Here is a 26,552-nt window from a genome sequence, read left to right as displayed (position 1 = left end):
GACTCGGGGCTTAACTATGTGCCACTCAAACCTACACCGACGCCGTTGCTGCTGTCGAAATGCCATTGTTTCGAGTTGCTTTGAATGGGCCAACCTTCTTTGACACGCAGGGTGATTTCATTCATTACAGTATCTTAATAATAATAATAATAATAATAATAATAATAATAATAATAATAATAATAATAATAATAATAATAATAATAATAATAATAATAATAATAATAATTGGTTTTGGGGGGAAAGGAAATGGCGCAGTATCTGTCTCATATATCGTTGGGCACCTGAACCGCGCAGCAAGGGAAGGGTAAAGGAGGGAGTGAAAGAAGAAAGGATGAAAGAGGTGCCGTAGTGGAGGGCTCCGGAATACTTTCGACCACCTGGGGATCTTTAACGTGCACTGACATCGCACAGCACACGGGCGCCATTGCGTTTTTCCTCCATAAAAACGCAGCCGCCGCGCAGTAGCTTATCTCCTGTATTTTTTTCTAGTAAAATCATTCGCTTTACTCGACAAGCGGGCACCGCGGCGGAAAAAAACAAATGAGTCAGGAAATTGCGTAAATGGGAAGAAAAATAGGAGTGCTTTTGTTGCTCCATCTCGTTCGACGGCTTAGTTACGTGTGATCTGCAAGGCACATCTGGCAATAATGGTCTCTGTCGATGTGTGAAGCGCACTTCACGGCAAAATGCGGGAAATGTAACCTAAGTCGTGTTACCTGTTGCATATCTGCCTATCCTGGCCCTATTGAAGAAACACGTAAGGATCATAAAGGTATAGACGGGTATTTATAGGAAGCAAATAGGAGCGAATAGGTCTGTTTAGGTTCTTATAGGTAGCGGACATTATATAGGACATTCACTTTCCTGCTGTAGGCTTATTTTTTTTTTGTGCTTTATGCATTTCCTTGCGAACTTGATTCATGTTCCCGCCATGATAATACATATGTTTTATGTGTGTGTAGATGCACTGTCTGCCTGAGACTGTCGACTGAAGCTGCACAATATCATGCCAGCACAACGCCATTGTGGTTGTTACCAGATAAATTTGGATTAAACATGTACCAACCAGCTCAAGTTTGCACTACATTCTAGAAAGACATCTAAATCTGGAACACTTGTACTATGGTGTAAAACGCACACTAACAATGCTGGCCATGATTTAGACGAGTCCCAACTCCCAGACGAGTCCCATACAGATGTTCCGAATAACCTCGAGGCTCTGAATAATCCTGAATAATCCCATTCATTTCGGGGGCCCCATTCAATTCGGGGGCTCCAATCCTGACCCCCGAATAATCTAGGATATAGGTCCTGGTCCATAATCCCGGTTTCTGAACCCGTTCAAACCTATACACATTTTTTTTTTTTTCAGTAGAGGGGCAATTATTATTCCTACAGGTAGTGCTGGGCACCTCGGAATTTTGTTTTCTTGAGTGCTTTAAGAGGCCCAGGATTCCTAAGGCAGCAGGAACATCCCAATTAAGTTCTTCCATTGTCTTTTCGCATGAGTGACTATCTAAACTTCGGTTTTTAGGCTAAAGCTGAGTGCCTAAATTATAGCTGAAGTCAAGAGAAAGAGATAGACTTGAGCAGGAAATGCAATGAGGAAAACAGATGACCGGTGGTCTGCATACCAAGGGATGAGAAACGTGGCGGAGAGTCGGGTTATAAAATCCGTTAGAACTGGACAGCCACGTTGACGCAGGACAGAAATAAGTGACGCTTAGTCGGACGGGCACTTTTCATGCTGGGAACACTGCCCGGTTCATGATCGTGAAATGCTAATCCAAAGGTCGAGAACCGCAACGTGGAATAAGAGAGGGCATGGCTGGATAATGGCGCATGAGTGCATGTTTTTACACCTGGAATATGAGCCTGGACAGATTTTTTTTCGGTGTTTAGTTCAATATTACATCCCTGTGTGTCATGCCTGAATTCGCAGGGATAAAAGCCTCACGACTGTTGCGTGATATATTTGATTGATTGATTGATTGATTGATTGATTGATTGATTGATTGATTGGGCTCCGGTTCTGCAAGGGAGGAAAAATAAAAATAAGCGAAGGCCACGCGCTGGCGCATCATTTGTGCAGCTCCTGTGGAGGACGCTGCACACGAACGTGACGCTGAAGCAGGCCATCGACGCCCCGAGGCTGCACCATCCGCTCGTGCCGGACGTGCTCTACGCCGAGTACAAGTTCCCCGGGGTGAGCTGTATAGTGCTGCTGCATATATATCCACGCTTGTGTCCATCTTTCTTTAGTGTTGTCACGACCCAAGGGGAGCCGTGCGGGTATACGTCTAGTTCCCCGTCTTATCCGCGCAGTTCTTTCGGTTTTCTCACTGCATGGCCGACGTGCCCAGCGATAGAGGGTGTCTATATTGCCCTCCCTTCTTTGCAGGTCATCCTCCAGAAACTTCACACAATGGGGTACCAGCTGGAGACGCTACGCACAAACTCGTCCTTGAGAGGCCTGCAGCGAGACCCGACCAACGGCACTTTTCTCTTGAACGAGGACTACAGAATAGTCTTCTGAGCTGACGCGTCCCATTTGTTTCATGCGCGTCCAGCTCCTCATATAACTTCGGGCCGTACCCCCCCCCCCCTCTTTTTTCTCTCTCTCTCTCTATGGGACGACGTCTCTTGCGCAGGCGTAAAAAGCGCAAGTCCCGAAAGCAATACTTTCTTGCTTGGGAGAACGGTCCCGTCGCTATCAGGGACGTTCTGAGGGAACCGTATTGGGGGACTGGGAGGACGTTCCCTTCTCAAAGAACAAACACTTGGTAATTATGAACGAGACCGCTTTGACTGCATCGTTTCGTGACGCGCCTACCGTGAACTCTGCGTTATGTTTTATTTGGTAGCGCGGGTGTAGAGAAGAGAAATTTTAAGCACTTGTGTTTTCTCCTTTTTTTTTATTCTGTGACGAGCGCGAAGATTAATTCTGCGGGGTATTTGGAATTCGCTTCGCTAAATGGCCGCGAAGATGATCCGGCGGCAAGCGCAACCTTCGCCCATGCTTTGTACAGACCCCAGTTTGAACGCGAAGAGTATCCTTCAAGCGACACACAGAGCACGATGTAGACAACTCGGCTATAGTTTCAAAATTCAACTCTGCTGTCAATCAGTAACTTGTTGGGCCCGTAATATTATGATCGTCGCTCACGCGCATGTAACTGACGACTGATTTCACGTCACGGTGTTTGGTTCGCACTTGACTTCGAAGACGTTCAAATGAAACCCTGTTTTCAAAATGCATATGCGTAGCCTTGAACATCATATTTCATGCACCAAGGAGAGGTAGTCATTCGAGGAGCCGAGGAAGCCTGTACTTAAAGAATAAAGCTGTGGGCGAAAATTCATTAATCATTCGCCTTTTCGTCTGGTACAGCTCACTCGCGTAACTCTCAGGAAAAAAAAAGGGGGCGCTTAGAGTATCAACGTCTTGGAAGCACCACACAGTGTAATTAAAAATATCATGGATTCATGCTGTTTTGGCGTCAATGTTGAGCTGTTTTTTTATGGAGCAGAACTAACTTGTTGAGCGGTTTTTACCACGAAACGTTTGTGACTACAACGCCAAGCTAACAGGCACGCCTGCACTAGTGTATATAGGCAGATATAGGCGTGTGCGTTTTCCGGACGAAAAACGAAAATCGGAGTAAAGCACAATTTCCCGAACTAAGATTCTATGGTCATATTCGTAACGGTTCTTTTCGCATTATATTCTCTCGCCTATAGCTGCAGGTCTGCCCCGGCGTTTATTTGTGGAGCCGCCGTCAGGAACAGCTTGCTAGTTACATACCTTACGTCACGTTGAAACCACAGGAGACATTTGCCAATAGCTAGAAAGGAAATATATGTAATGAACCTAAAAAAGAATTATTGCTAAATACGTCTTTCGGCCAGTTTACACTTAGAAGGTAGTGTGTTCTTTTCTATTTTTTTCTGCGCGCGGTTTCTATTCCGTGAAATCCTTTTAAAGACATTGTACCGTTCTCTTTGGGAGTAGGTCCATTTTGCACGCATTTTTATGTTTATCTTGAAGAACTCGACAGAAGTTGTGTGCCTTTAAACATACAAATCATCAACACCGAAGGCGCGAAAGCATCGGGAAAACGAAGCTAGATTCGATTCAAATTTCTTGCGGCCATTTTTAGAAATGCGTCATAAAACGATCTCAGCTATAGGGTGAGTTTGTCTCTTCTTTACGTCATACAGAACACCTAGGAGGCGTACGAAAATCATGCGTTCTCACTAGTTGCTTGACGAAGATAGCTCGATTGTCCAGTCACTCTGTTGACGCACCGTAGCTCTCTTATAGTAGCAGATATTTCACTTTCGAACGGAACGTTCTGGCTGCGGAGAAACGTGAAGACAAGTCAGATTGTTTTTACTAGCGTGCCATCGACTACAAAAAAGAAGTGCTTTTTCTTAAATTGAACGATAGCAGCAAAATGGAAGTGGGACTATAAATTAGGAAACAAAAACCTACCAATTTGCACGGCTACAGTTCGGCTCGCCACACGTTTATTGAAAAACGTGTCGTGGCGTGTTACAACGAAAACGACTTTATCACCTTGGACAACGCCAGCCATTCTGGAGGACATCTGGCGGGTGTACAGGTTATTTCGGGTTTTTTTTTTTTTTGCGAAGCCATGGTTGCGAGAAACGGATTTTTTTCTTCTTACGAGCCTCTTCTGAAATTTACTAAAAGTAAAGAAATTCTGAAAGGTAGCGTTAACACGTTTTGGCGGGCTAGTTGGTTAAGCATCTTGAACAAACAGCGCGAACAAAGACGAGCACAAAAGACAAGAAAGCGAACGACACGGCGCTGACTAACAACTGAGGGTTTATTGCTGATCACACAAGTATAAATACATGGATGTCGGCAATGAGAGAAAGGTTTACAAAGTGCAAAAAACCAAAAACAAAACGTAAATGTGACAACAGCAACATAAGCACGCTAGAAATCAGCAGAGATTATCAACCCCCAGGAGTGACAGCTCTTTTTGCAGAAGTGTTAGCGAAGGGGTACTTATACATGCATTTCCCTGCTTGAATATGTTGTATGCCTCGATAATTTCCCTCGCAGTTTTTTCCCGATTTTTGGCAATGACCTTGGTTTCATGATATAGCGGTACGCACTGTTTTTTCTCTTTCTTTGCCCATTCACAATCCCGGCAATGAATGCCGAGATGACCTGAAACTACTTTTGACACTTTATAGCTGTGTTCGCTCAGCCTTTTATTTATGCAACGTCCCGTCTGTCCAACGTACTGCCCTCCACAAGGCAGAGGGATGTTATAAACAACCCCCTTATCACAAGGACCGAAGCGTGACTGGTGCTTAGTTGTGCACTTCGCCACTTTTCCTTTGAACTCATTAACAGATCGGCACAAACCGGCCAGACGATCAGGCGCGGAAAACACAACATCAACACCTGCTTTTTTCCCCACTTTTTTCAGGGAGTGTGAAATTCCATGTAGATATGGAATCACAGCGACACGTTTGCGGTTGTTGTCCGAACCCTGGTCGTCTCGTGTAGCTGGTTCTGACTTGCTCTTCTTTAGGGCCGACTCAGCTACTGACGTGATAAGTTCTAGTGGGTACCCTGCCGAAAGCAATCTTTTTACCTGGTGTGATACGCTGGAATGCATTCTGTGGTGGCAGGATTTTGTTAATGAGCTGTTCAAACAGGATCCTATGATACCCCTCTTAATGAGCTGATTTCTAGCGTGCTTATGTTGCTGTTGTCACATTTACGTTTTGTTTTTGGTTTTTTGCACTTTGTAAACCTTTCTCTCATTGCCGACATCCATGTATTTATACTTGTGTGATCAGCAATAAACCCTCAGTTGTTAGTCAGCGCCGTGTCGTTCGCTTTCTTGTCTTTTGTGCTCGTCTTTGTTCGCGCTGTTTGTTCAAGATCTGAAAGGTAGGATCATGCCGCGCCACAAAATATCGGGAATCCAAGACCCGGATGCTGTTCGCTGTGCCTGGTCCCACTCAGGATACCCGAGAAATATAGCAGCTCTAGATATTCTTCCCATTCTGACTCTACGCGATATTCCCATCCTGATTCACATAACGCGCACGCTACCTCCTACATTTTCCCAGGGGAAACCGGGAATCGTTGCCATCTCTAGATTGCTTTTGCACTGTGATTGGATTAAGCCATTTATATCAGGGGTGCAGGCGGAGGCGTTGCCTTTTTTTTTTGGACTCAACGTAACGAATCTAATAAGAATGTGTAAAATTACAGAACATGATTAGGAGTTGGGTCGACATTCTACTTAAACTCAATACCTGGTGCAGGTCTATTGCAGCCGCCGTAATTTGCGATGTAGCAGTTCGTGATAAAGAGCAGCAATCGAACGAACAAAACTTACAAAAGGGGAAGTGAAGATAAAACAGCACCAGGATGGTGCGTGTGTGTGTGCGCGCAGTATAATCGAATCGCGGAACCTTTCCATAAAAACGCATCAATTTAAGCGACAGCAAATGAAGACGCGACTGCACCGCATGGTTTTTATGCAATGAAAACTGGGACCACATTGAACTTGCCATGTTTTTAATTGGACGGGCGCTTCAACACACACTGCCGCAAGGTTTGAAAACATCATGTCCATGCTTGCACATGGTTGCGTGTCCTCTCAAATCTAAGAAAACCATACCTATTATTCGTGTTTATGATAGATATTCCTTATATGCGTGCTCTTTGGAGGAAGTGAAATAAATGGTTACGTTTATGGCTTTTGGTTGTTTCAATGAACTGTCTTACAGTCCAACAATCCGCAGTAGCCTCTCAAAGAACATTTCGATTTTTTTTTCTTTGGCTTCAGAGGGCATTGTCAGGGTGATTGTATGCAGCCAATTTCTCTCCTCTAGTTCCTCTATAGCAGCATGCCGCTGAACGCAGTGAAGTTGCTGACTTGATCAGTGACCAAGAACTACTACAAGATATTTAAAAAGATACGTAGCCGGCCGTTAGTGTACAGCTTCAAGCTTGTTTTGTGAATTTTACACAGTTGAATCCTAGGTTTCAAGCGCCGATCGTCATTTCTATTCAAAACAAATATTTTTGCATTAGCAGTGGGAGGGCGCGCTGACCAATCCTTGACCATGCGCACCAACCAGGTTTGGTGACGAGCGTCCTAGCGGCAGCCGAGTCCAATAGAAATGGTGAGCCACCCACCGTCACTGGCTGTACAAAATAAAACTTTCCTTCACACATTCCAGCTAAATGTTATATATAGACCACAAGAAAGCCAATTCGTGTGCTTTGCAATGTAAAAGCGCCAACGTTTATTATTATTTTTTTCAAGAATGTGAAAAATTTCGTGCAAAGAGCCACAACAAAGTGCTTTGAAACTGGTATCAAAATATTAGAATTTGTCAGATAAACACCTGAAATATCGAGCAATCATTTCTGTTTCGCAGAATACACACGACGCTAAGAAAGCGAAGTTGATATTATTAATGCTCTCAATATCTTTCTGCATAAAAAAAAAGGCGGGGCACCTGGCCAAGCTGGCTGTGTTGGTAAATAATATTTACTGCACTGTCTGGTTGGCACAGAAAAGCATCCTATTAAGGTCATTATCAGATTTGCCGAACAACACGATTGTCTGGCTCGTGAGGCCGCGACGGTCCAGAGCAAGTTTTTACTCGACCCCGCAACAGGTCTCCCAGCTGCACGACGCTAACCGATAAATCCAGACAAGTTTTCAGCCGAAAGCTGTGCGCAAGGAACGCAGAAGCTTAGCAGCAGTCAAAGCGTAAAGAACTGCAATTTAGAAGTCGCTCAACGTCTAGAGGCATCGGCTATTTGAGGAGGGGCGACTACGAATCCCATCGCCAGCATAGAACCTAATCCTTCAACAAACGAGTAATAGGCTAGTGAAATGCTAAAGATGCACGTGTTCAGTACAAGGTCATAGAACGATGTGGACAACCTCAAGCGAAGGACTAAGCTGCCATTCTAAAAGCATGTCTGCTACAGGCTGAGCCCAGAAACAGAACACGCAGTTCAAGGTCAGCGTCATGAGCTAGCAGGAAGGTCCCGTCATAGAGCTCACGCATACGAGCGAACGCGGGCACAGAGTTCGTCGAAAATGTACAGCCCGCTGGGCTTGCTTCTGGGACGTGCACTGTAGCTCATTTTAAATCGGCAACGTTCCAAATCTCTTGGAGGTGGAAGCAACTCTCGTCCTCACCGCTGCGTAGCTTAGGACTTTCAAAGGAGCTATAGAAAGAGACTTCTATAGAACCCCCTGGACTGTACATTTTGGACAAAAGCTATACCAGTAGCGTCCTTGAAGCCCTACTAGCAAAATGACATTCTGCAGCTCGTGTTTAAATCGACCCCGCTGCGGGGAACCATTCAGTGGGGAACACTAAGGGAACACAAGCACCTTAACGGGGCCATGAAATGTACTGACGTTAGGAAAACCGCACGGGCGATTTGTATTCTATGACTCGTCACTGCACCGCAAAAAATTCTTAAACTAATTTCATTAATGCTTAAGATATCGGCAGTTAGAAAACATGCTCTTCTTCCCCTCAACTCACACACGTGCACGCCGACGAGCCAGGAGAAAAATAAAGAAAACAGGTCAGGACTGCAACAACAACAACAACAACAACAACAACAACAACAACAACAACAACAACAACAACAACAACAACAACAACAACAACAACAACAACAACAACAACAACAACCCTGCCGCGCCCCATCCCGCCCACGTCAACTGAGCACGCCCAATGAGAAGGCTCGTTCAGATTGCCCACTCTACGTCATCGATGTAGGGACGGCCTTCTACAGACGACTTCTACAGATTTGTTGCATTGGAGGGGGACGATCAAAATCATTTCAGGGCCCCTTTAAAGCCAAAGGCACCTTCAAAACAGAGACAGCCGATTTGTGCAAAACCATAACGCTTAGAGCAAGCGGTTGACGCTGCCCTGCAGGTTCGTTCTTCCTGGTGTCTGTGACATTGGCCACTTCATTTTTAATTTTCGCTTTAGTTTTGTCACTGTTATGATTACTGTGGTTGTTGATGATGGTGTAACGGGGGCTTAGGTCAGCGCTTAGGTCAAGAGTGGTAACCACGGCCGCGAAAACACAGGGTCAGCAGGCTCTCACCCAGAGTAATGGCAGTGCGGCTAGGCTACTGCTCTTCTTCGCAATGGTTATTAATCTGTGCTCTGTCATAAGATCTTCGAAATATGCCTGCTTCCATCAATATAGCTCATTTTTGCCCAGTCTCTTAACACTAGTCAGATTCCAGACGACTGGAAATTAAGCAAAGTTGTCCCAGTTTTCAAAGGTGCAGATCGCTCCGACCCCTCAAATTATCGACCAATTTCACTGACATGTATCTCTTGTAAACTTTTCGAACATATAATATACTCGCACATCGCATCTCACCTTGACCACAACCGTTTCTTCTTTCCCAATCAGCATGGTTTCAGGGCAGGTTTTTCGTGCGAAACTCAGCTGTTCGAACTTACAACTGATCTTCACCTAAATCTAGACTCCGCCTTCCAAACCGATATAATTTATTTAGATTTCGCCAAGGCATTCGATCGCGTCCCTCACCAGCGTCTCTTTTCCAAACTCTCAGCTCTGTCACTTGACCCGCTTGTCTTATCCTGGATCCACTGTTTCTTAACCAACCGCTTGCAATTCACCGTCATCGCCAGTCATGCATCTCAAACTACTAGCGTAATCTCCGGGGTTCCCCAAGGATCGGTTCTTGCTCCATTACTCTTTTTAATCTTCATCAACGATTTGCCATCTGGTATTTTATCATCTGTCCGTCTCTTTGCGGATGACTGCGTCATTTATCGCCGCATCAACAATAGCAGTGATCAGGAATTATTACAGGATGACCTAAGCCGAATTCAGAAGTGGTGTTCCGACTGGCTAATGCAGCTCAACGTTTCTAAATGTAAGTTCATGCACATCTCACGTAAACGTTCGATTCTTCATTTTTCGTACTCCCTGAACTCCATAGCGCTGTCTCAAACTAATTCATACCGGTACCTCGGCATCGAGATAACAACCAACCTAACCTGGGCTAATCACATCACGAAACTATGTGCTAGTGCCTCCAGATCACTCGGATTCATCAGGCGATCACTTTCCATGTCCACCGCAGCCACCAGACAACTAGCATATGAAACGTACATTCGAACTAAACTAGAATACGCCTCAACAATATGGAATCCTCACCAAGCCTACTTGATAGGTTCACTCGAAGCCATCCAGAATCGGGCAGCACGCTTCATCACCTCACAGTATAAATCTCAGCTCAGCATCACAGCGTTGAAATCATCTCTCGGCATCAAGTCATTAGCCTTTCGCAGGAAAACTTCAATTCTTTGTCTTTTTCACAAACTGTACGTTAACTTTCCAGCACTTCGAGAAAACCTTCTACGAGCTCCGGTACGATCATCTCGTCGTTTATTTAACTCCTTAAGCATACAGCGTTTGCACGGCTCCACCAATTATTTCAATAAATCTTTCCTTCCCAGTGCTATAGAAAGCTGGAATAACCTCCCTGAACACATTGTCATTGAGACTAATCCTTCCAGATTCAGACAGCTCCTAATCGACCATCTCAACGACAAATAATTTTTTCCTGCACCCTATGCCAGCTTCCAAGCCCTGCTAACTGACCATCTTGTGCTACTTCCAAAATTGCAATTTGTTTTTGTTTATATTTCTGCTACACTCTGTCATGACGTGATTATTTGAATTTGTTACTTCAGTCTTTTTTTCGTCTTGTTCTACTTCTATATTCTATATTTTCTATATTTTTCTGTATTTTTATATTCCTTCTATATTTATATTCATTCTATTTATATTCATGTATGACGGCTGAACACCCCTGTACCACCCCCCCCCCCCCCTTATGTAATGTCCCTGACGGGACCCTTAAGGGTTAATAAATGAAATGATGATGATGATGATGAAATGCGTCGACTTGAGGCAGAATCGATCGATTCTGCACTGTTAACCGCACTGCTAGCTGAAATAACCAAATTTAAATTCATTCTCTAGTGTGCTTCACCCATCAGCTAATTGCATTCGTTCACAGAGTTAAATTAATATTTTATCGGTTATAACAAACGCTAAATCAAAATCCGGGCATGACCTCCTGCCGATTTCTATATTCTAGAAGTTGGTGGCGACTTCTACGGCCTGAACAGCTCTTAACATGCTCTTAACGGAGGAGGCACTGTCTTAACATGCTCTTTCACATGGACGACACCTTCTTAGGAAAACTAGAGAAATACTTTAACATACAGTGCTGGAACAAGGGTCAGATCCCCGACTCTTGGAAACTGGCTATAGTACGGTTTATTTCCAAACCAAAAAAGCCATGCGATATTGATCATTTGCGACCGATCTCCCTCACGTCGTGTATGGGTAAACTATTCGAGCGGGTCCTGAACGCCCGACTGAAGAGACTCCTGAGGAATAATGATATTCTCCCTGACACGCTGTACGGGTTTAGAGAAAAGCTGTCTACACAGGATATTCTCCTTCGTATCACAGAGGATATTCTGGACAACCCCGGAAGGTGTCAGGTCAAGGCCATCTTTGCGCTCGATTTAAGGGGGGCATTTGGCAATGTCAGCCACCAGTGAATACTGCCTCTCTCTGACGCAGTTAACCCCTCACCCTTTCTATGCTACGCAGAAATTACGGAGTATTGTGATATCATAAGACGGAAATGTCTTCTTCCTCACAGAACCCTTAGCAAATTTGAAAAGCACATAATCAGGTGAGTACAAACTGATACTCTGCCCAATCCCTACTTGATGAGAAAATGGTATTCAGATACACACGATTCGTCCTGCTCCTTCTGTGGGGCAGTTGACATACTCTTTCATACAGCTTGGGAGTGTAAAAAAAAAAAAACAGACTTGGACAACAATCCCGATCCGACATATGAGCGCTGGGAGGCAACCCTTCAAAGCCAGTCTTGAAAGTGGCCGGATTATGATGGCGACCAATGGGTTCTCCTACCCCCTCCCAGTCTTCTAAAATTGGGTTTCAAGCAAAACATTTGTATTTCCCGCGTTTTAAAAAGACTTGATGACGTCGTTAAAGGCTAAATAAAATCAAAACTTTTGAGAGGTATTGCACAAAACAAATACTGAAGAACAAATTATAAATCAATATATCAAATATATTTCAACAAAAAGTAGCTAGGGCCTATGTCGGCTAGGGTTGCTACATGAATGGCTAAAAGTATGGTCCTACTTTTCATAGCAACAACAACGCCGTTGCTAGTGCCCAAAGCAGCTATTTATCACGTGACTTCCTCCATACACGCCCATTTTGTTGCATGTGTTGCTGCTGTTCTGCCATGGTAACCGTTGTGGTGGCAACGGAAACTACCGTCCGCAGCACCGCTAGCACGATGTTTGTCGTGGGCGCCTTCGGCGGTTAAGGGAAATGCTTTTGCCATGTCCCATTGGTGAATTAATGCTAGTTCATTTTTCGTCTGATGTGCAGTGCTTTCTGCGCAGTACACGCAAGTCCCGATGAGCAAGAAGGCGTGCAGAGAGATCGGCTATGCTGTAATGAACGTCGTCGTGGCATCCTTCCTCATTAGCGGTGTTTGGAGCGTTCCGTTGCCGTTCAACGCAAGTCAGCCTCTTCCGGGATTAACTGTAAAACGTATTCACGAAAAGGTTACTGATTTCAGCAAGAGTAGGTTTGCAAATATTAACCCCGCTGACCTCAATGCAAGCCTAATCAAACCGCCCGACCACCTTGAAGGACTGCCTATGGAAAGGGATGGACAGCTGAACGCTCAGTACCGAAAGGAAGTACTGCTGGGAGCCGAAAGTTCAAAGCAGGAAGCAGATGAAGTCCTCCTACGTGCTGTGTTCGCCAAGTTCGTAGATTTTGATCACTTGTGTGCAAAGCTGTCTTTGCTACGGAATTGGTCCGGAAGGTTTATTTTCTTCCTGTAATTGTGCAACGAACATTGTGAAATCTTTCGGACCAGCGTTTAGCTGTACAAACGCTTTGTGCGCCGTCACCGGTAACATGTGCAAGCACAAGCGCGCCATGTAGTGCACGAAACTACTCAGAACAAATTGGGCAAACTAGTTCTTAGCGGCAGTAAACTGACTGCCGAGCGGCGATTTTCTTTTGTTTAGTTGAGCAGCATTGCAAATTTCGCCCGATTTTCGAATCTGTGGGCATGTTTATGTGAAAGGAGAGTTTTGTGCCATATACGTACGTATGCCCCGAGTCCGATTTTTGTCTACTACTATAATGCCTGAAGGCTTCATTACTATAGGGCCACAGTTCATATTAGCGCGTGTTCATGATTTCCAGGTAGAAGTGAATAAAAGGGGACGAACTTGTGCTGCCTCTCCCCCTCTGTGCACGTCTAGGTTCACTACTTTCGCTTGTAGTACTCTGGCAGCTTGAGAGGGGCTGAAACACCACAGCTGTGGCAGAGGCCAAGGCCTTCACTTTTATTTGTTATTTTTATGTGAACCGTAATCTCTTGCTGATGTCAAGTGGTCATGGGCTTTCGTGTCTAGCACTGCCAGATATATGTGCTGTCATCATGACATTCAAAAATATAATTCATCACTCTACTTATGTTCACAGGGTCGATGCCAACCATGATGGGCAACTCACTATTTCAGAACTGGAAAAGTGGATTGCAGCTAAAGTTAAAGAGCACTATGCTCAGGCCGTCAGGGACAACTTTTGGATTTTCTCTGCACTCGACAAAAATCATGACGGTAACTCTTTCATGCTGTTCCTCAATTTTATTGATATTAATGCTTTTGTGCTTGGTTATGCGACCTAGGCACCTCTAGTGTGGCTAAAGATGAGAGAAAGAAATGTAATGCCATTGGTGGTTGCATCAGAATGCAACTCTGCCATTTCTGCATGCTAAGCTGTTGTCCCTGTAACATTTTCTCATATTCTATACCTCTCCCTATTCTGTCCCTTCAGGGCGGGTGTCGTGGGAAGAATATCATGTGAACTTCATGATAGAAAAAGGCTTTGATGACAAGTATGCCAAGAATCACCCTGAGGATCACAAGACACTTGACAGAGACTGTAAGTATTTGCAGTTTTGTTATGCTGCCTATAGTTATGCTCTTTCTGTATTGTGAACTCGCTCTTTATTTTGTATAGTTGCTCTCTATCTTTTGTAACATCTTCAGTGTGCCAGACATAAAATCTCAAATGCTGCATAGAGAGACAGTTGTGTCTGAATCTCTCTGCTCATTATTATCGAGCCAATTGACAGTTGTATAAATGAATTTTCTCATTCCAGTATGCAGATGCTTCTTTTTGCTTCTGTGTATACATTTGCATGCACGCAAATGGATTCATGAAATGTGTGCTGATTCTTGTGCATGCTGTCACTTTTTAAATACTGAATGCATAATATATCAAAAGATACTGTCCAAATTGAGAAGCTGCAAGGAGGGGCACATTTATAGGCAATCCTTAGTGAGGGCATTTGGGGGATGCGGGGCTGGTCAGGGGGGCCTTCAGTTGAAAGTTTCCATGATTTATATGAAAAGGGGACTGCATCCCATCTCCTTTCCTTCCATTGCTCAGCTTTGAAAAACAACACATTCATTGCTGATTTTTTTTCCACTTATCTATATTTGTGATGCGCTTGCTTTTGTATGCACGGGCTTGACACAAGCATTCATTGTAGGTGAGATATAGCCTTAACAGTTTTAGAACATTAACATTTATATAGGGTCTTTCGTTTTAAGCTTTAGTTTATTTTTATTTTTCCTGAAATTCAGGTGCCAGCTTTGCCACTAAAACCGGCAAAAATAAAAATATTTTTTATTTTGCAAAAACTGCCACTTCTTTTATGCAGCCCATAGAGTGGTCTATTTCTATATTTCTGGCTTATAATTGAATTTCATGTACAATATACCTGGTGCCCCGAAAATATTAACGAGTTTTTTTTATAAAAGATGGAGTGCCTTAGGTGACTGAAACCAACTTAATGCTTTTGAAAGTCGTGTGGTCTAGACTGCAGCATTTTTGTTGTTCTGAAAAATTAGTTAATTAGCTGAGACTAACTAGCTATCTTTTTAAAGATCGGCTTTGGGAAAAAAGTGACAATTTAAACGTTCTAGATCACCTTGAATAACAACCAGCTGAAATGTTTGCAACAGGGTACTTTTTGCATAGCCTTCTTTTACCCACCTTAATAAAAAGTGCATGAAATTCAAAGTCTACCACTTGGCACCAGTGTCACTAAGCACCCCAAGATGTGCTTTCAGAGGAAAAGATCCACTTATCACACATATCATGTCCATTACCAACACAAAGCATTGTCGGAGGCAGCGTTTTGCAGATAGGTGGACCTTTTTCTCTGACAGTGTGTCTCGGAGTGTTGGAGTAACATTACTGTCAAGTGGGAGATTTTGAATTTCGTGCACTTTACTTTAAGGCCATTAAAAAAAAAATTACTTTGTTTTAAACATTTTAGCCTCCTGTTTTTGAGGGTGCTCTGTAGCTTTCAAACTGACACTTTTTCCAAAAGCAAGCATCTAAATGTTAACTAGTTTGTCTGAACTAATTAACTTTGCATAAATAAAAAAAAATGCTGCAGTCTGGGCCATATGACTCTAAACAGCAATGAGTTGGTTTCATTCACCTAAGGCGCTGTGTATTTTTTAGAACTTGGTTGCATTTAGGTGGGACACCTGATGATATAACTGACTTGTTGCACCTAGAAACTGCTTCCCAAAATAGATGCTTCTTTTTTTTCACTCTTTTGATTTCGTTGCATACATTGCAGCCTTATGCAACTAGAGCATTTCCATGCCTTTCTACATCCGCCAGGCTTAGTGCATATTGCACAGACGTTGTTCTCAATGTTGCAGCAGCCATTCATAATGCATGAGTCTTTTTGAGTGGAGTTTTGTTTTGGGTAGCACTTGAGACAATGATTCCAGTTTGGCATTAGGTCCTTGCCTGTATGCTGGCAGCTTGCTTCTAACAGCTTCTTGAGCTTATTCAGGTAGCAGGCTGTAACAGAAGTTTAAACTCTGTATTTAGAAAGTGAAAGCACCGGTCTTCAGTAGGTTTGAAATAGCTGCTGGATTCCATGCTTTTCTACTCGAATACTACATTTTTTGGAAGGGGCTTTTGTAAGAAATTTGCTTGTACCATAGTTTTATAGAATCTGTGCAGAGTGTAAATTATTGGTAAAATGAGGTTTTACTGGGAAACAAATGGGTCTACGTCATCATTTTGGTGAACTCTGGAAAACCATAATGATTAGAGCGCCTAATTTTCTGCCGCAGAAAATTTTAAATTTTTCACAGAGTGAGAACAAAGAATTGCATTTCTCCGCGGGAAGTCTCCCGTGCATGCTTGCAGTGTTTCACGTAGAATCGGCCGCGCTGCTCACTTCAACGGCCCAAGGTCTTTGAGAAGCTGGCTTTTCTTTACAGCTCACGAGCCTGGTGGGTGAGCTTGCTGTGGGTGTCTCGGAAGACCAGCGAAAAAAATGGTCAATATTTGCAGTTTGGTTCTAAATATAACGCGTGGTGCTCTTGGAAGCAGATTATTCATGAAAATAAAGCTGACATCATATTTGTATAAATACGGTAATACTGCTTTTGACAGACGCCAGTATCGAGACTCACCCAATAGCAGCAGCGCCTGATGCACTAGCTTGCTTGAACGGATGTGGGACAAAGCTTGTCAAGGCACCAGTAGGACCTTGTTTGTTACCACATACCACGTCTCAAGAGAATTCAGCTGAATGAATTAATCACAGTCTCATCATTCTGTTATTTTTACGATATAAAAAAAAAATGTGATTACTGACATACATTTCTATGCAAAATCCTTAAGTCCATGCTTTTTCACCGAATTACGAGAAACTAGGCGCCTTACTAATGGTGTTCTTTACGAATTTAAAGAATAACTGCGATTAGTTAGTGGATTTTTGTAATAATGTAAATAACTTGCACTTTTTAGGCACACTAACTAAAGGATTAAAGACAGTTTCATGTAGCACTGTGTTTGAACACAGTTTTGCAGGTATCATATGAAAATGTAATCTTCACATGCACACATTATGTCATATTTGCTGCAGCACAGAGGAAAAATTGACAGAAATGTTTACTCTGCTGTCACTATGATTTGGTTTCAGTGAAGGAAAGGATTCTGCTTGACAAAGCCATGTGGTTTGAAGCAGCAAACTCTGATCCTGATGCTTTGAATATTGATGAGTTCCTTACCTTCCGGCACCCAGAGCATAGCCATGTCTCATTAATCAAGATGGTGAATGACATTATCAGCAATCTTGGTGAGCACTGCTTTTCAGCCAGCGCATTTCACTCTTATGGAGTATTTGTTTCTGTTCTTGCAGGCTGGAGCACGTCTTGTGCGCCATGGCCGTCTTTTCACTTAGGCCATTGTGTTGTCAAGGTGACCGAAAATGTCACAGAATAATTGACGCGCATTCTTCCTCTTTGGTTACAAAGCCAAGCTTTAATTATTTTTCTATCATTTCCTCTAGCCCAGTATTTACTTAGCAATAGTTTTTACAGCTTCTTATTCTCTCCAGTGCTACACAGGATACCAATTGCACTTTCTAGAGGGCTGCATTTTTATAGTCTTGTTTAACTGGATGCGACATTTGTGCTCACCCAAGTTTCAAGCCCACAGCTCTCAGAAATGGGATTCAAACTGCACTGCAGTGGTGCGGTACATTAATCTTCTATGTCAAAGCAGGTTGAAACAGGGGAGTTATCCCCAGCATTTGAATTCTCATCCACTGCTCCAGTACCCACTGCCAGGGACAGGGAATGCCTGACTATTTCTGGCATTTCACTAGGGCACCACCACCTTTGTGTGAGACATGATGTGTTGCATTGCCTAAATGTGATGCACTTTTGCAGCTTTCATGAAGGTGCATTTGTTGTGCAGAGTTGTTTGTGAAGTTTCTTAACCTGAAGGTCACGATTAAACCCTTTGCTTGCACTTTCTTGGCTTCTAACAGGGAACTGACTGAGATTGCACTTGTTGGCTGCACTTTTGTAATTTCCATTAATAGCTATTGGTCAAATGTTTAGGGGAATCCCCCAAGGTGGAGTAGATTTATAATAAGGGAGCAATTACTCATTGGCATCCACTCAAGCGCAGCCATACGGCTACAGAGGATAATTATACAGCTTCTCAAACTTCGTTAAAGAAAAATCCTACTCCACCTTGGGGGTTTCCCTTAAACATTCGACCAACACTGTTCCCATTTCGAGTTATTGATCAATTCGCTCTCGCCCTACCATAAGCTTGCCGTTGCGGTTAGCTCAGTTGGTAGAGCGACTGCACCGGTGAAGCGGTGGTCCCAGGTTCGAACCCCGGACTCCCTTATTTCATTAACAGCTGTAAAAGCTTTTACTTCAGCCTTTGGCTACTGTCCTGTGCAGCCTAGGAGATGAAATTGTTTGTTCAAAAAGGTGTAAAATCATAGTTATCTCTAATATATCTGGGTTCTGGCACTGAGAACTCCTGCTTGCTGTTATGTTTTGCAGTCCTTGCTGCATGTTTTTTTCTTGGCTCATATATGTTAGTTTTAAAATGTAAGGCAGCAGGTGCTGTTTTAAAATAATAAAGAATAAAATTTAACGCTTCCATTATGGTCCAGAGGTCATCATAAGGTGGAAACTGGATTCTGATTTTGCACTGTAAATGTAAAAAGATAAAATCAAGCATAGAAAAACTGCACATGAACAACTTCCTTTCAGCCAATACATGAACTTAATCTACAAATTTTTCATTGCATGCTTCTTTATATTATTCCATATTTTTCATTTATATTTCCTTAATAGAGACATCTGGGTGAATTGTTTCAGGGATGAAGGAAAACTGAAACGTTATCTTGGCCTCAGGTAGCATGGCATATTGAAAACTGATGCTCAGTTTCTTTACTCATGAAATGTAATGATTTTGTATTTTTCTGTGATTATATTCATTAATGCCTTGGCAGTCAACCTAGAAACAGGTGTCTGAAACAAACTGCAGCGCTTTATTTTCAACGCATTTAAATGGATTCCATATGCCAGCTCTCGTAATATTTTTTTGTTTGTTTCAGCTAAAATCTTACCTTCGGGTTATAAATTGTAAAAGAAGCATGTTGAGTAATGAAGTTTTGTCTTTGTCTTGCTTGTTACCTTCATGATATGATTGCCACAGTACGTGTTTACACATATAGATTAGTCTCCTGGCTTTAGCATTTTCTTATCTACTGTGCAATTTTGTATGAGAGAGATTCCTTGTTCTGTAAAGCCAGATAGCACTTATTTATAATTTGTATTTCCTCATATCCGCTGTTGTGCCACTGTATAATGTTATTAATTTACTATAATGTCATTAAAAGCCGAAAGGGCATTGTACAAGGGTGATGCATAACCAGTGATTAAGAACAAAGTAACATTAAAAGAAATTATGGTGCTGCTGACCGTTGCTTGGTTGAATTGATAACAGAGTCTTCTGAATACTACTATTCTGCATGGTGTCCATCTGCATTGCTTGAGAGCAGAAAAGAAAAAGACATTTGGCCTAAATTTATCATTCTGTGGGCTGCTTGAAACAAACAAGCATGTTTGAGGAACATAGCTGAGAATGCCTTTCAGATATTGAAATGTTGAGGATGGCTCATTTCAGTTGCAAATCCAACTCTTTCCAATACTTTCTGTGGTATAATAAGTCGTGTTGTAGAAGATATTAGTACATGAAATCTCTCAGCAAGGCACAAAATGTTTTTGGCCACATCGGCATTTGAGGGTGCAGTTCTTTGACTTTTGAAAGACTTATTTCCAGAGCTTATCACAAAGAAACTGTAAGCCCTTTTTGGGAGTTTCACTTAAGAGGGGTTGCGGGGCTAAAATTACGATTTTCACCAAAAAAAAAGTGTTTTAAATTTGTGTTGTTTTGGATTCTTGACTTAATAAAGAAACTTCTCACCAAGTTTGGTTGTTATCTCCGCAGTAGAAAAGAAGGTTATGAATGCTTTTCATGAGATGGTAGTGTGTGTTCGCTATTGCAAGTGTCTATGAATGCTTTTTTGAAGATGAGGCTGCAGAGCGGCAAGAAACTGAACACGAAGTGAATGTCCATGTTAGAAAGTTTGTTTTTTGCACTTTTTAGTTGTGACATGCCTTCTGTCGAGAGTGCACCAGACTTATGCAATAAAACTATAAAGAAAGCATATTTTTGGCCGTGGCAACTGCAGATTGGCTGGAAGAACGAAACAGAAGCTTGGATTGGCAGAAAGTGACCTTCAAATGCTGCTTTTGTGCCACTCGGAGTCTCTTTAAGTCGGACCTCATTTTGGCTCTGTTTGACACTGGTTATTTGTTTATCTTTCCAACCAACAAAGCAGCAGAGGAAAGCATTTTATGAGTGCAGAGAAGGGCTCTGCACAGCTCTAAAGCTGAAAAAAAGAAATTGAAAAATTACAGCCAATTTGGCTTACTTGGTCTAATGCAAGGTATGCGCGCTATCATGTGACGTTTCGTTTCACTTTATGTTCGAGGCTAGGACTTCAAAGTCAGGCTTTACACAAAGATTGGCGAAATCAGTGTTTGGGGACCTTAGTGGTAGAGCACTATAAAATTCGTGACCGCTTAACACACCTTAAAAGGGCACTGTGATTGCGGTGTGTTCTGGATTTATTGTACACGCATGGAAGTTGATGTAAATGACAACAACATGCAACGCACAGTGCAAGAGAGTGGCAGTTAAGCATGAGGGGTGATCAGTTGTGGCAACAGCATAGTGCTCTCATGCTGTGGATAGGCCGCATGTTTCGCCCGTTGCAACAGTGCTTTCTTGTCCTCCAGGTGTGAGCAAAGCTGATCTGTTTGCACTGCCACGGGTTCGAAACCAAGTCATGGCCATATTTATTCCACTTCTGCAGTTGTCACGTTTCAGACAAACAGCCAACAGGTTTTTTCGAGATTGGAAGCCTTAGTGCTGGCACACTAAACGAGAAAACTTGAAGCAATTGCCACAGAGCAGCGTTGTGTTCAAAGAGGAGGGCCAGTCCTATGCAGAAGGGCACTTTGATTAATTATTTTGGACTATAAAATAGCAGTTACTGAAATCTTTAAACCTATTTTTCTCGGTTTGCACTTTTTGGGAAAACAAAACCATTCGGCAAACTATCATTTCCAAACTGCTTCGCAAAAAGCTGCCTTCAAGATGGTTTCTATACTTAAGTTTTGTCAGGAACAAGATGAGGTGTTTCTTAGATATCTAAATTTTTTTCTGATACAAAAAAAAGTATCAGATGTCTGACATATAATGACAGCAAAAAAAGCTTCATTTTTAATGTGATAACATTTTTGTAGAAACGACATAAAAAACACGTGACTGGCCTTATCTTGCACTCTAAACCACCTAAAAGGTAATTTAATCACAAGCAGTTAGTATATCATCATTTTTGAAATTGTAATTTTTCTAAGCTGACAGACCTAATTGCCCTGTATGACACCGATACGTTTTTTTTTCTGTTTGTGCTATGATAATGAAATTTTAGAATATAGTCTAAACCATCCCAGAGACTTTTATCAAAATTGGTGCAGCAGTTCAAGCCAAAAGTTGACTCTTCTGCCTATTATCCCCCCTTAATAAGCTCAAGCACTGTGAATGAAGGAGTGTGGAGTTGTCTTTGCTGTACACATTCGTCTCATACGCTTTGCTCACTGCTGTTGTAGATGAAAATGGAGATGAACAGCTCTCCAAGGATGAGTTTGCACAACTTGGTCCTGATGAGATGAAGCACACAACCAAGGAGGAGTGGAAGAAAGAACGCATTCAAGAGTTTGAACAAAACATTGACCTCAATGGAGATGGACAGGCTAGTCGCCAGGAGTTGCTGGTAAAATTTTGTATCCTTATGGCTACCCAAACTTGGCAGACAGTATAAGGTTGCGAAATCAGTGTTCAAAGACTTCATATTTTTGTATGCTTGCTTGTTTGGACAACCTCATTGCTTGTGTGCAAGGAAAGAAAACCCTGTTAATTCAGATTTCACAGGACTGGAGAAAATGTCTGAATTAATCGAATGTCGAATTATCAAGGAGTGGGAGGGGGGTATTTCGAAAAATCCATAGTAAAGTGTCTCTCATCAGCATACCGTTGTTTCTTGAAAAAGATCTGTAATCGTTGACTGTTTTGTGTGAGAAATTTGCGCAGGAATAATTACTAGGACACTCGGGGCATCAACAGGTTGCCCACATGGACGCACCCCACGTAAAAAAAAAAAAGAAATACCCTGCACACACACTGCAGAAGACATAATATACTAAAACGATTCCAGGTTCTGCAGTAACACAAAGAATGTGGTGTGTGTTTTCTCTGGAGTGGTATGTAAGACATTAATGTGCATGGATCACCACATGGAATTCACCTGTACCCAGTAAATAATTTATAATTTAATTTCTTCTTTCATGCTGCTTTGGTTTCAACAGCTGAATGGTAGCTATCCCTCTTTGTCTGAGTCATTTGAGGCATAAGAAAGGATATAATTGCTGTGTCATCATTTTAATTCACTGCACCTTTTACACAAGCCTGCCCTTAGGAGCTGGAATGACAATGAATGAAGAAGCAGCTGTAATATTGCTGTTTTTGGAGGCTTCACGTGACCTCAGCTACACTTGACATCATAACCATCATTTGGCTGGTGAAACGAAAACAGCACAGGAGAAAAAATTGTATAGATTATTTGCCAATTGCAGGTGACTTGCATATGGCAATTTATGATTAATAGTGTCATACACATCACTACAAAGAAAGAACACTCATAGGAAATTTGTTGTCTGTGCTTTATGTTAGCTATGCTTATCAATCTTGTGTGCTTTGCAGATGTACAATGACCCTGAGAACCCTGTTCATGCAAGGAGTGAAGCACGAGAACTGGTGCTCGAGGCAGATAGTGATGGGGACAACCAGCTAAGTTTGGAAGAGGTGCTTGCCAAAAAGGACGTGTTCCTTGGGAGCAAAATGGTGAACACAGCTAAGAACATCCATGACGAGTTTTGATAAAAACTTCGTCTCTACTGTACTACTTATGCTTTTGAGAAATTGGAACTGGACGGTATTCACTTACAACGGCGCCAGGCCTTCTGCACTCAGATGTGCTGTGAGGGAGGTTATTGCTTACCCTTTACTGTCACCGCCATTGTTTATGTTTTGTCCACTACTTAGCACCTCTGCTATGATCTGGTTTGTTCAGGTTTATGACCAAGGTTAACAATGTGTCAATCCATGTTTTCAGCGTTTTACATATTTAAGGCTCCTGTTTTGTAAAACCATTAATTAGTGTGTTAATGCATGGGGGCCCAGCTTATAGGAACCTGAATTGTACTCAGTGGCTCGAACTCTTCACTAGCTATGTCAATAATTGAAAATAAGGGAGAATGAAACTATGAAACTGAAGAGAACAGTTGTGTATTTGTTGCAGTTTTTGTGTGCCAAGTGCCTGATTATTTGAATTCGATGTCAGTACTTACCGCAAAGTGTCTACCCCACATTTTGCCATTTGATGACTTATGGGGCCATAAAGGAGCACACATGCTCTTGTTGCCAGCCATCTCGCAGAATAAATTTTAAAAAATGGCCGGTGGTTTAGTAAAGCTAGGCATAAAATATTGTGCAAAAGCACGGTTTTTTGCAGGTGGACACCACCACCACATACCTCAAAGTGTGAATGAGGTGTCCACTGACCCATGGTGTCAGTTATGCCTTTTCCTTTCGTCAAAATCAACAGTCTAAACCTTGGGATAGTTTTGAGAAAAGCAAAGTATGTAACTGCCTTAATTTGCAGGTGGACTCTATAAGTAATGTGTGAATGAGGTGTCACTGACCCAGTGAGCCAGTTACACTTGCTACTCAGAGGCTTCATACACATAAATACAATTCCAAAGCCATTGTTAAAACCAAAGAAGTGAAAACAGTTTTGCGACAGGTAGCCACAAGTGTTTGACGTTTTAAAAAAACTATATGCATAGCTCACAGTGCTTTCTACTTTAATGTGCTCTATTTGATGTCTACGTATTTTAAAGTTTAATACTTTGCACACCGTGCAGAAATTTTGTTGTTTACTGTTACCTAATGCAAATTTCTGGTTACCGGAGCATTTACAATTGCTTTCCTTATTGCACTTTTTATTTTTTCTCTCATTCTTTAGTGAAAGGACAGCCATTTGTGATACTATAAGCGGCCTTCTGCATTGAGTGGCTCTTCAGCTATAGGGGCATGCTCGAGTGCTTATGTAGCTGCTTGAAATTAAGATGCTTTTGGCCAGACCGTCAGTCCTTTTTCTTAATGCAGAGCAGTGTGAAGACCGAGTGGGCGGTATCCTGACTTTTTAGTGGCGTGTTCTCGTGATTGTGTATATATAAAACTTCCATGTATTATCTTCCTAAGGTGATAGAACAACTATATCTGTGAATTTTACATTTGTGTACATATAGAGATGGTAGAACTACATGCAGTCCCAACATATATTGCTGGCACAATCTGATTAGGAGCAATATGCAAGTATGCCATAATACATTTTTACTGTGATACTAGTACAAAAACTTGTGTATATATGTCTGTGATAATGGCAACGAAGCGAGCACAAAAGCAACACCATAACATTTTGAGCTGTGATGCTTCCTTGAATTAAGTGCATAGTTTTAAGGCAAATCAGCCTGTTCAAACATTTTTATATACGTTGTTTGCCTTAGTAGACAATACAGTTTGTCTTCACATTCAAAAGGAAGTGTTAGCATTAGTATCCTGGAGATAGGTAGTAATGAAGAAATGGTTCAATATAGCAGCTGCCGAAGTGATTTGGATGAAATTTGTTGCATATTAAAGGAAAACTCCGACTCTAGTGACCGATAGAAGAAGCATTTTAATTTAGAGCTCAAATTTTGTAAAAATTGCCTCAGTGTTCATGATTTAAGATCGGATGTTAGTTTTACTTCTCCAGCTTTGAAAAAAATGAATACCAACCAAAATCCAGCAAACTATGCGCACTTTGAACATTTAAAACACAGTATAAATTACAATGAGAAATTGGTGCATCAGATAGGAGAATTTTGAATCTTTCTGAAAATCTGTCAAATCTGAGATGTCACAGTTTTGTCCAGTTTGAAGGCGCAGATAGCTGCAGTTCACAAAAATACTGTAGTACCTCTTACTGCAGAACTCTGAAAGCAAAATGGTATTTTGCATTTTATACCAATTGTTAATTTCAAAAACGTGAATTTCAAATAACTATCATTTTTGTTAGTCACTAGATATAAACTTAGTTAAATCCAAATCAGTACAGTGGCTGCATAATGAGAGCACTTCAGTCTTCTACATGCATATGAATGGGACCGGAGCTGTGCCCACGTTAAACCTTGCTCAGCTATGCTGGACCCCCAACTTTCTTATAGTGGGCTATTGGTGTTTGGTTCATTTTTTAATTTAATAGCTCTGTTGCTGCTTCTGCTCAGCACTACCGTGGTGTTTGCTACAATATTGCACAGCATTTTTTTGCAAGCAATTTTCCTAAAGACACATATTCAATGCTCATTTGTAAAATGTCGGCCTTGATGTATCATTGCGTTAGTTGCTGTGGCAATTGGCATATACTATCGGCCGCAAAAGTTTGCGAAATCTGCGATGTGTCGGAGCGAAGCAAAACCGCATTGCTGCGCCATCTGCCGTCACAGAGCCTGTTGTCGAGGCTCACTCGCAGTACTGCTGCACCAGGCATAGTGTAAGCCTCGACACCACATGGCACAGCAATGTAGTTTTGCTTCGCTCTGACACGCACCGCAGATCCCGCAAACTTTTGTGGCCGGCAATACAGAAAGACCAAGCACAGTGATGAACTGTTTGGACAGAGCGCTTCCTATTGCCGTGCACCTCTAGCCCGACTGTGTTGTATTTAATGCACCTAAGCCTTCCACCAATGCGAGAGCCTTGCAACAAATCCTGTGGTCATTCTGCTGCAATATAGAGGGGATTCAGCCCTCAGTGGCGTTTATGGAGCCACTTTTATACCTGCAAAAATAGTTCGCTATCAGCACATGTGGCTTGTACCTTTTATAGGGGCTCTCAGACCCAATCAGCCACAGCCAGTCAGTGAATGTCTGTCATGCTTAGTGCCAGGCATATTCGTTTCTGAAGGTACCTGCAGAACCCGTCCGCAGGATGAATGTGCTTCATAAAACTTGGTTTGAGATTCTGTCACTCATAGATTCCATGCAGTACCCAAAATCACAGCAGATGCACATCAATGCCCACATGCTACCTTGTACTCAGCTACAATGCTGCATACATTGTTGCACCAGCCATAAGCTTCGTCATTAGAAAACTAAAGTCAGAGAATCTCAAGTGTTATGCAATTTGGAAATTAATGTCACTACTGCAAACTGCTTACATCAGAACATTGCTGCCATTTTGCTAAAATGTTTGCTGATCATTTATATTTTAAATAAAAATTGTTCCAGAA

The 26,552-nt window shown here is 42.2% G+C and overlaps 2 protein-coding genes across 2 annotated transcripts in view; both read left to right on the top strand.

Annotated features, from left to right (window-relative positions):
- The window catches only part of LOC144120554 (scoloptoxin SSD14-like), a 36,103-nt gene extending 29,348 nt beyond the window's left edge, over positions 1-6,755 (top strand). Inside the window, exons 10-12 of the mRNA XM_077653089.1 lie at positions 2,096-2,209; positions 2,405-4,737; positions 5,942-6,755. Coding sequence (XP_077509215.1) covers positions 2,096-2,209; positions 2,405-2,539 — 249 coding nt within the window. The 3' untranslated portion in view covers positions 2,540-4,737; positions 5,942-6,755. The remainder of the gene's footprint in view (positions 1-2,095; positions 2,210-2,404; positions 4,738-5,941) is intronic.
- Positions 6,756-12,360: 5,605 nt separating this feature from the next.
- myd (stromal cell derived factor mayday) lies at positions 12,361-26,552 on the top strand. Its single transcript, XM_077653062.1, has 6 exons — positions 12,361-12,926; positions 13,658-13,794; positions 14,012-14,119; positions 17,202-17,357; positions 21,772-21,935; positions 22,922-26,552. Exons 1-6 carry the CDS (start codon positions 12,571-12,573, stop codon positions 23,096-23,098), a joined length of 1,098 nt encoding a protein of 365 aa, XP_077509188.1. The 5' UTR covers positions 12,361-12,570; the 3' UTR covers positions 23,099-26,552.

The sequence above is a fragment of the Amblyomma americanum genome, chromosome 2, assembly GCF_052857255.1.
Source record: "Amblyomma americanum isolate KBUSLIRL-KWMA chromosome 2, ASM5285725v1, whole genome shotgun sequence".
Classification (NCBI taxonomy): domain Eukaryota; kingdom Metazoa; phylum Arthropoda; class Arachnida; order Ixodida; family Ixodidae; genus Amblyomma; species Amblyomma americanum.
Note: the sequence above shows the minus strand (reverse complement) of the source record. Positions and strands in the feature narration are given on the sequence as shown.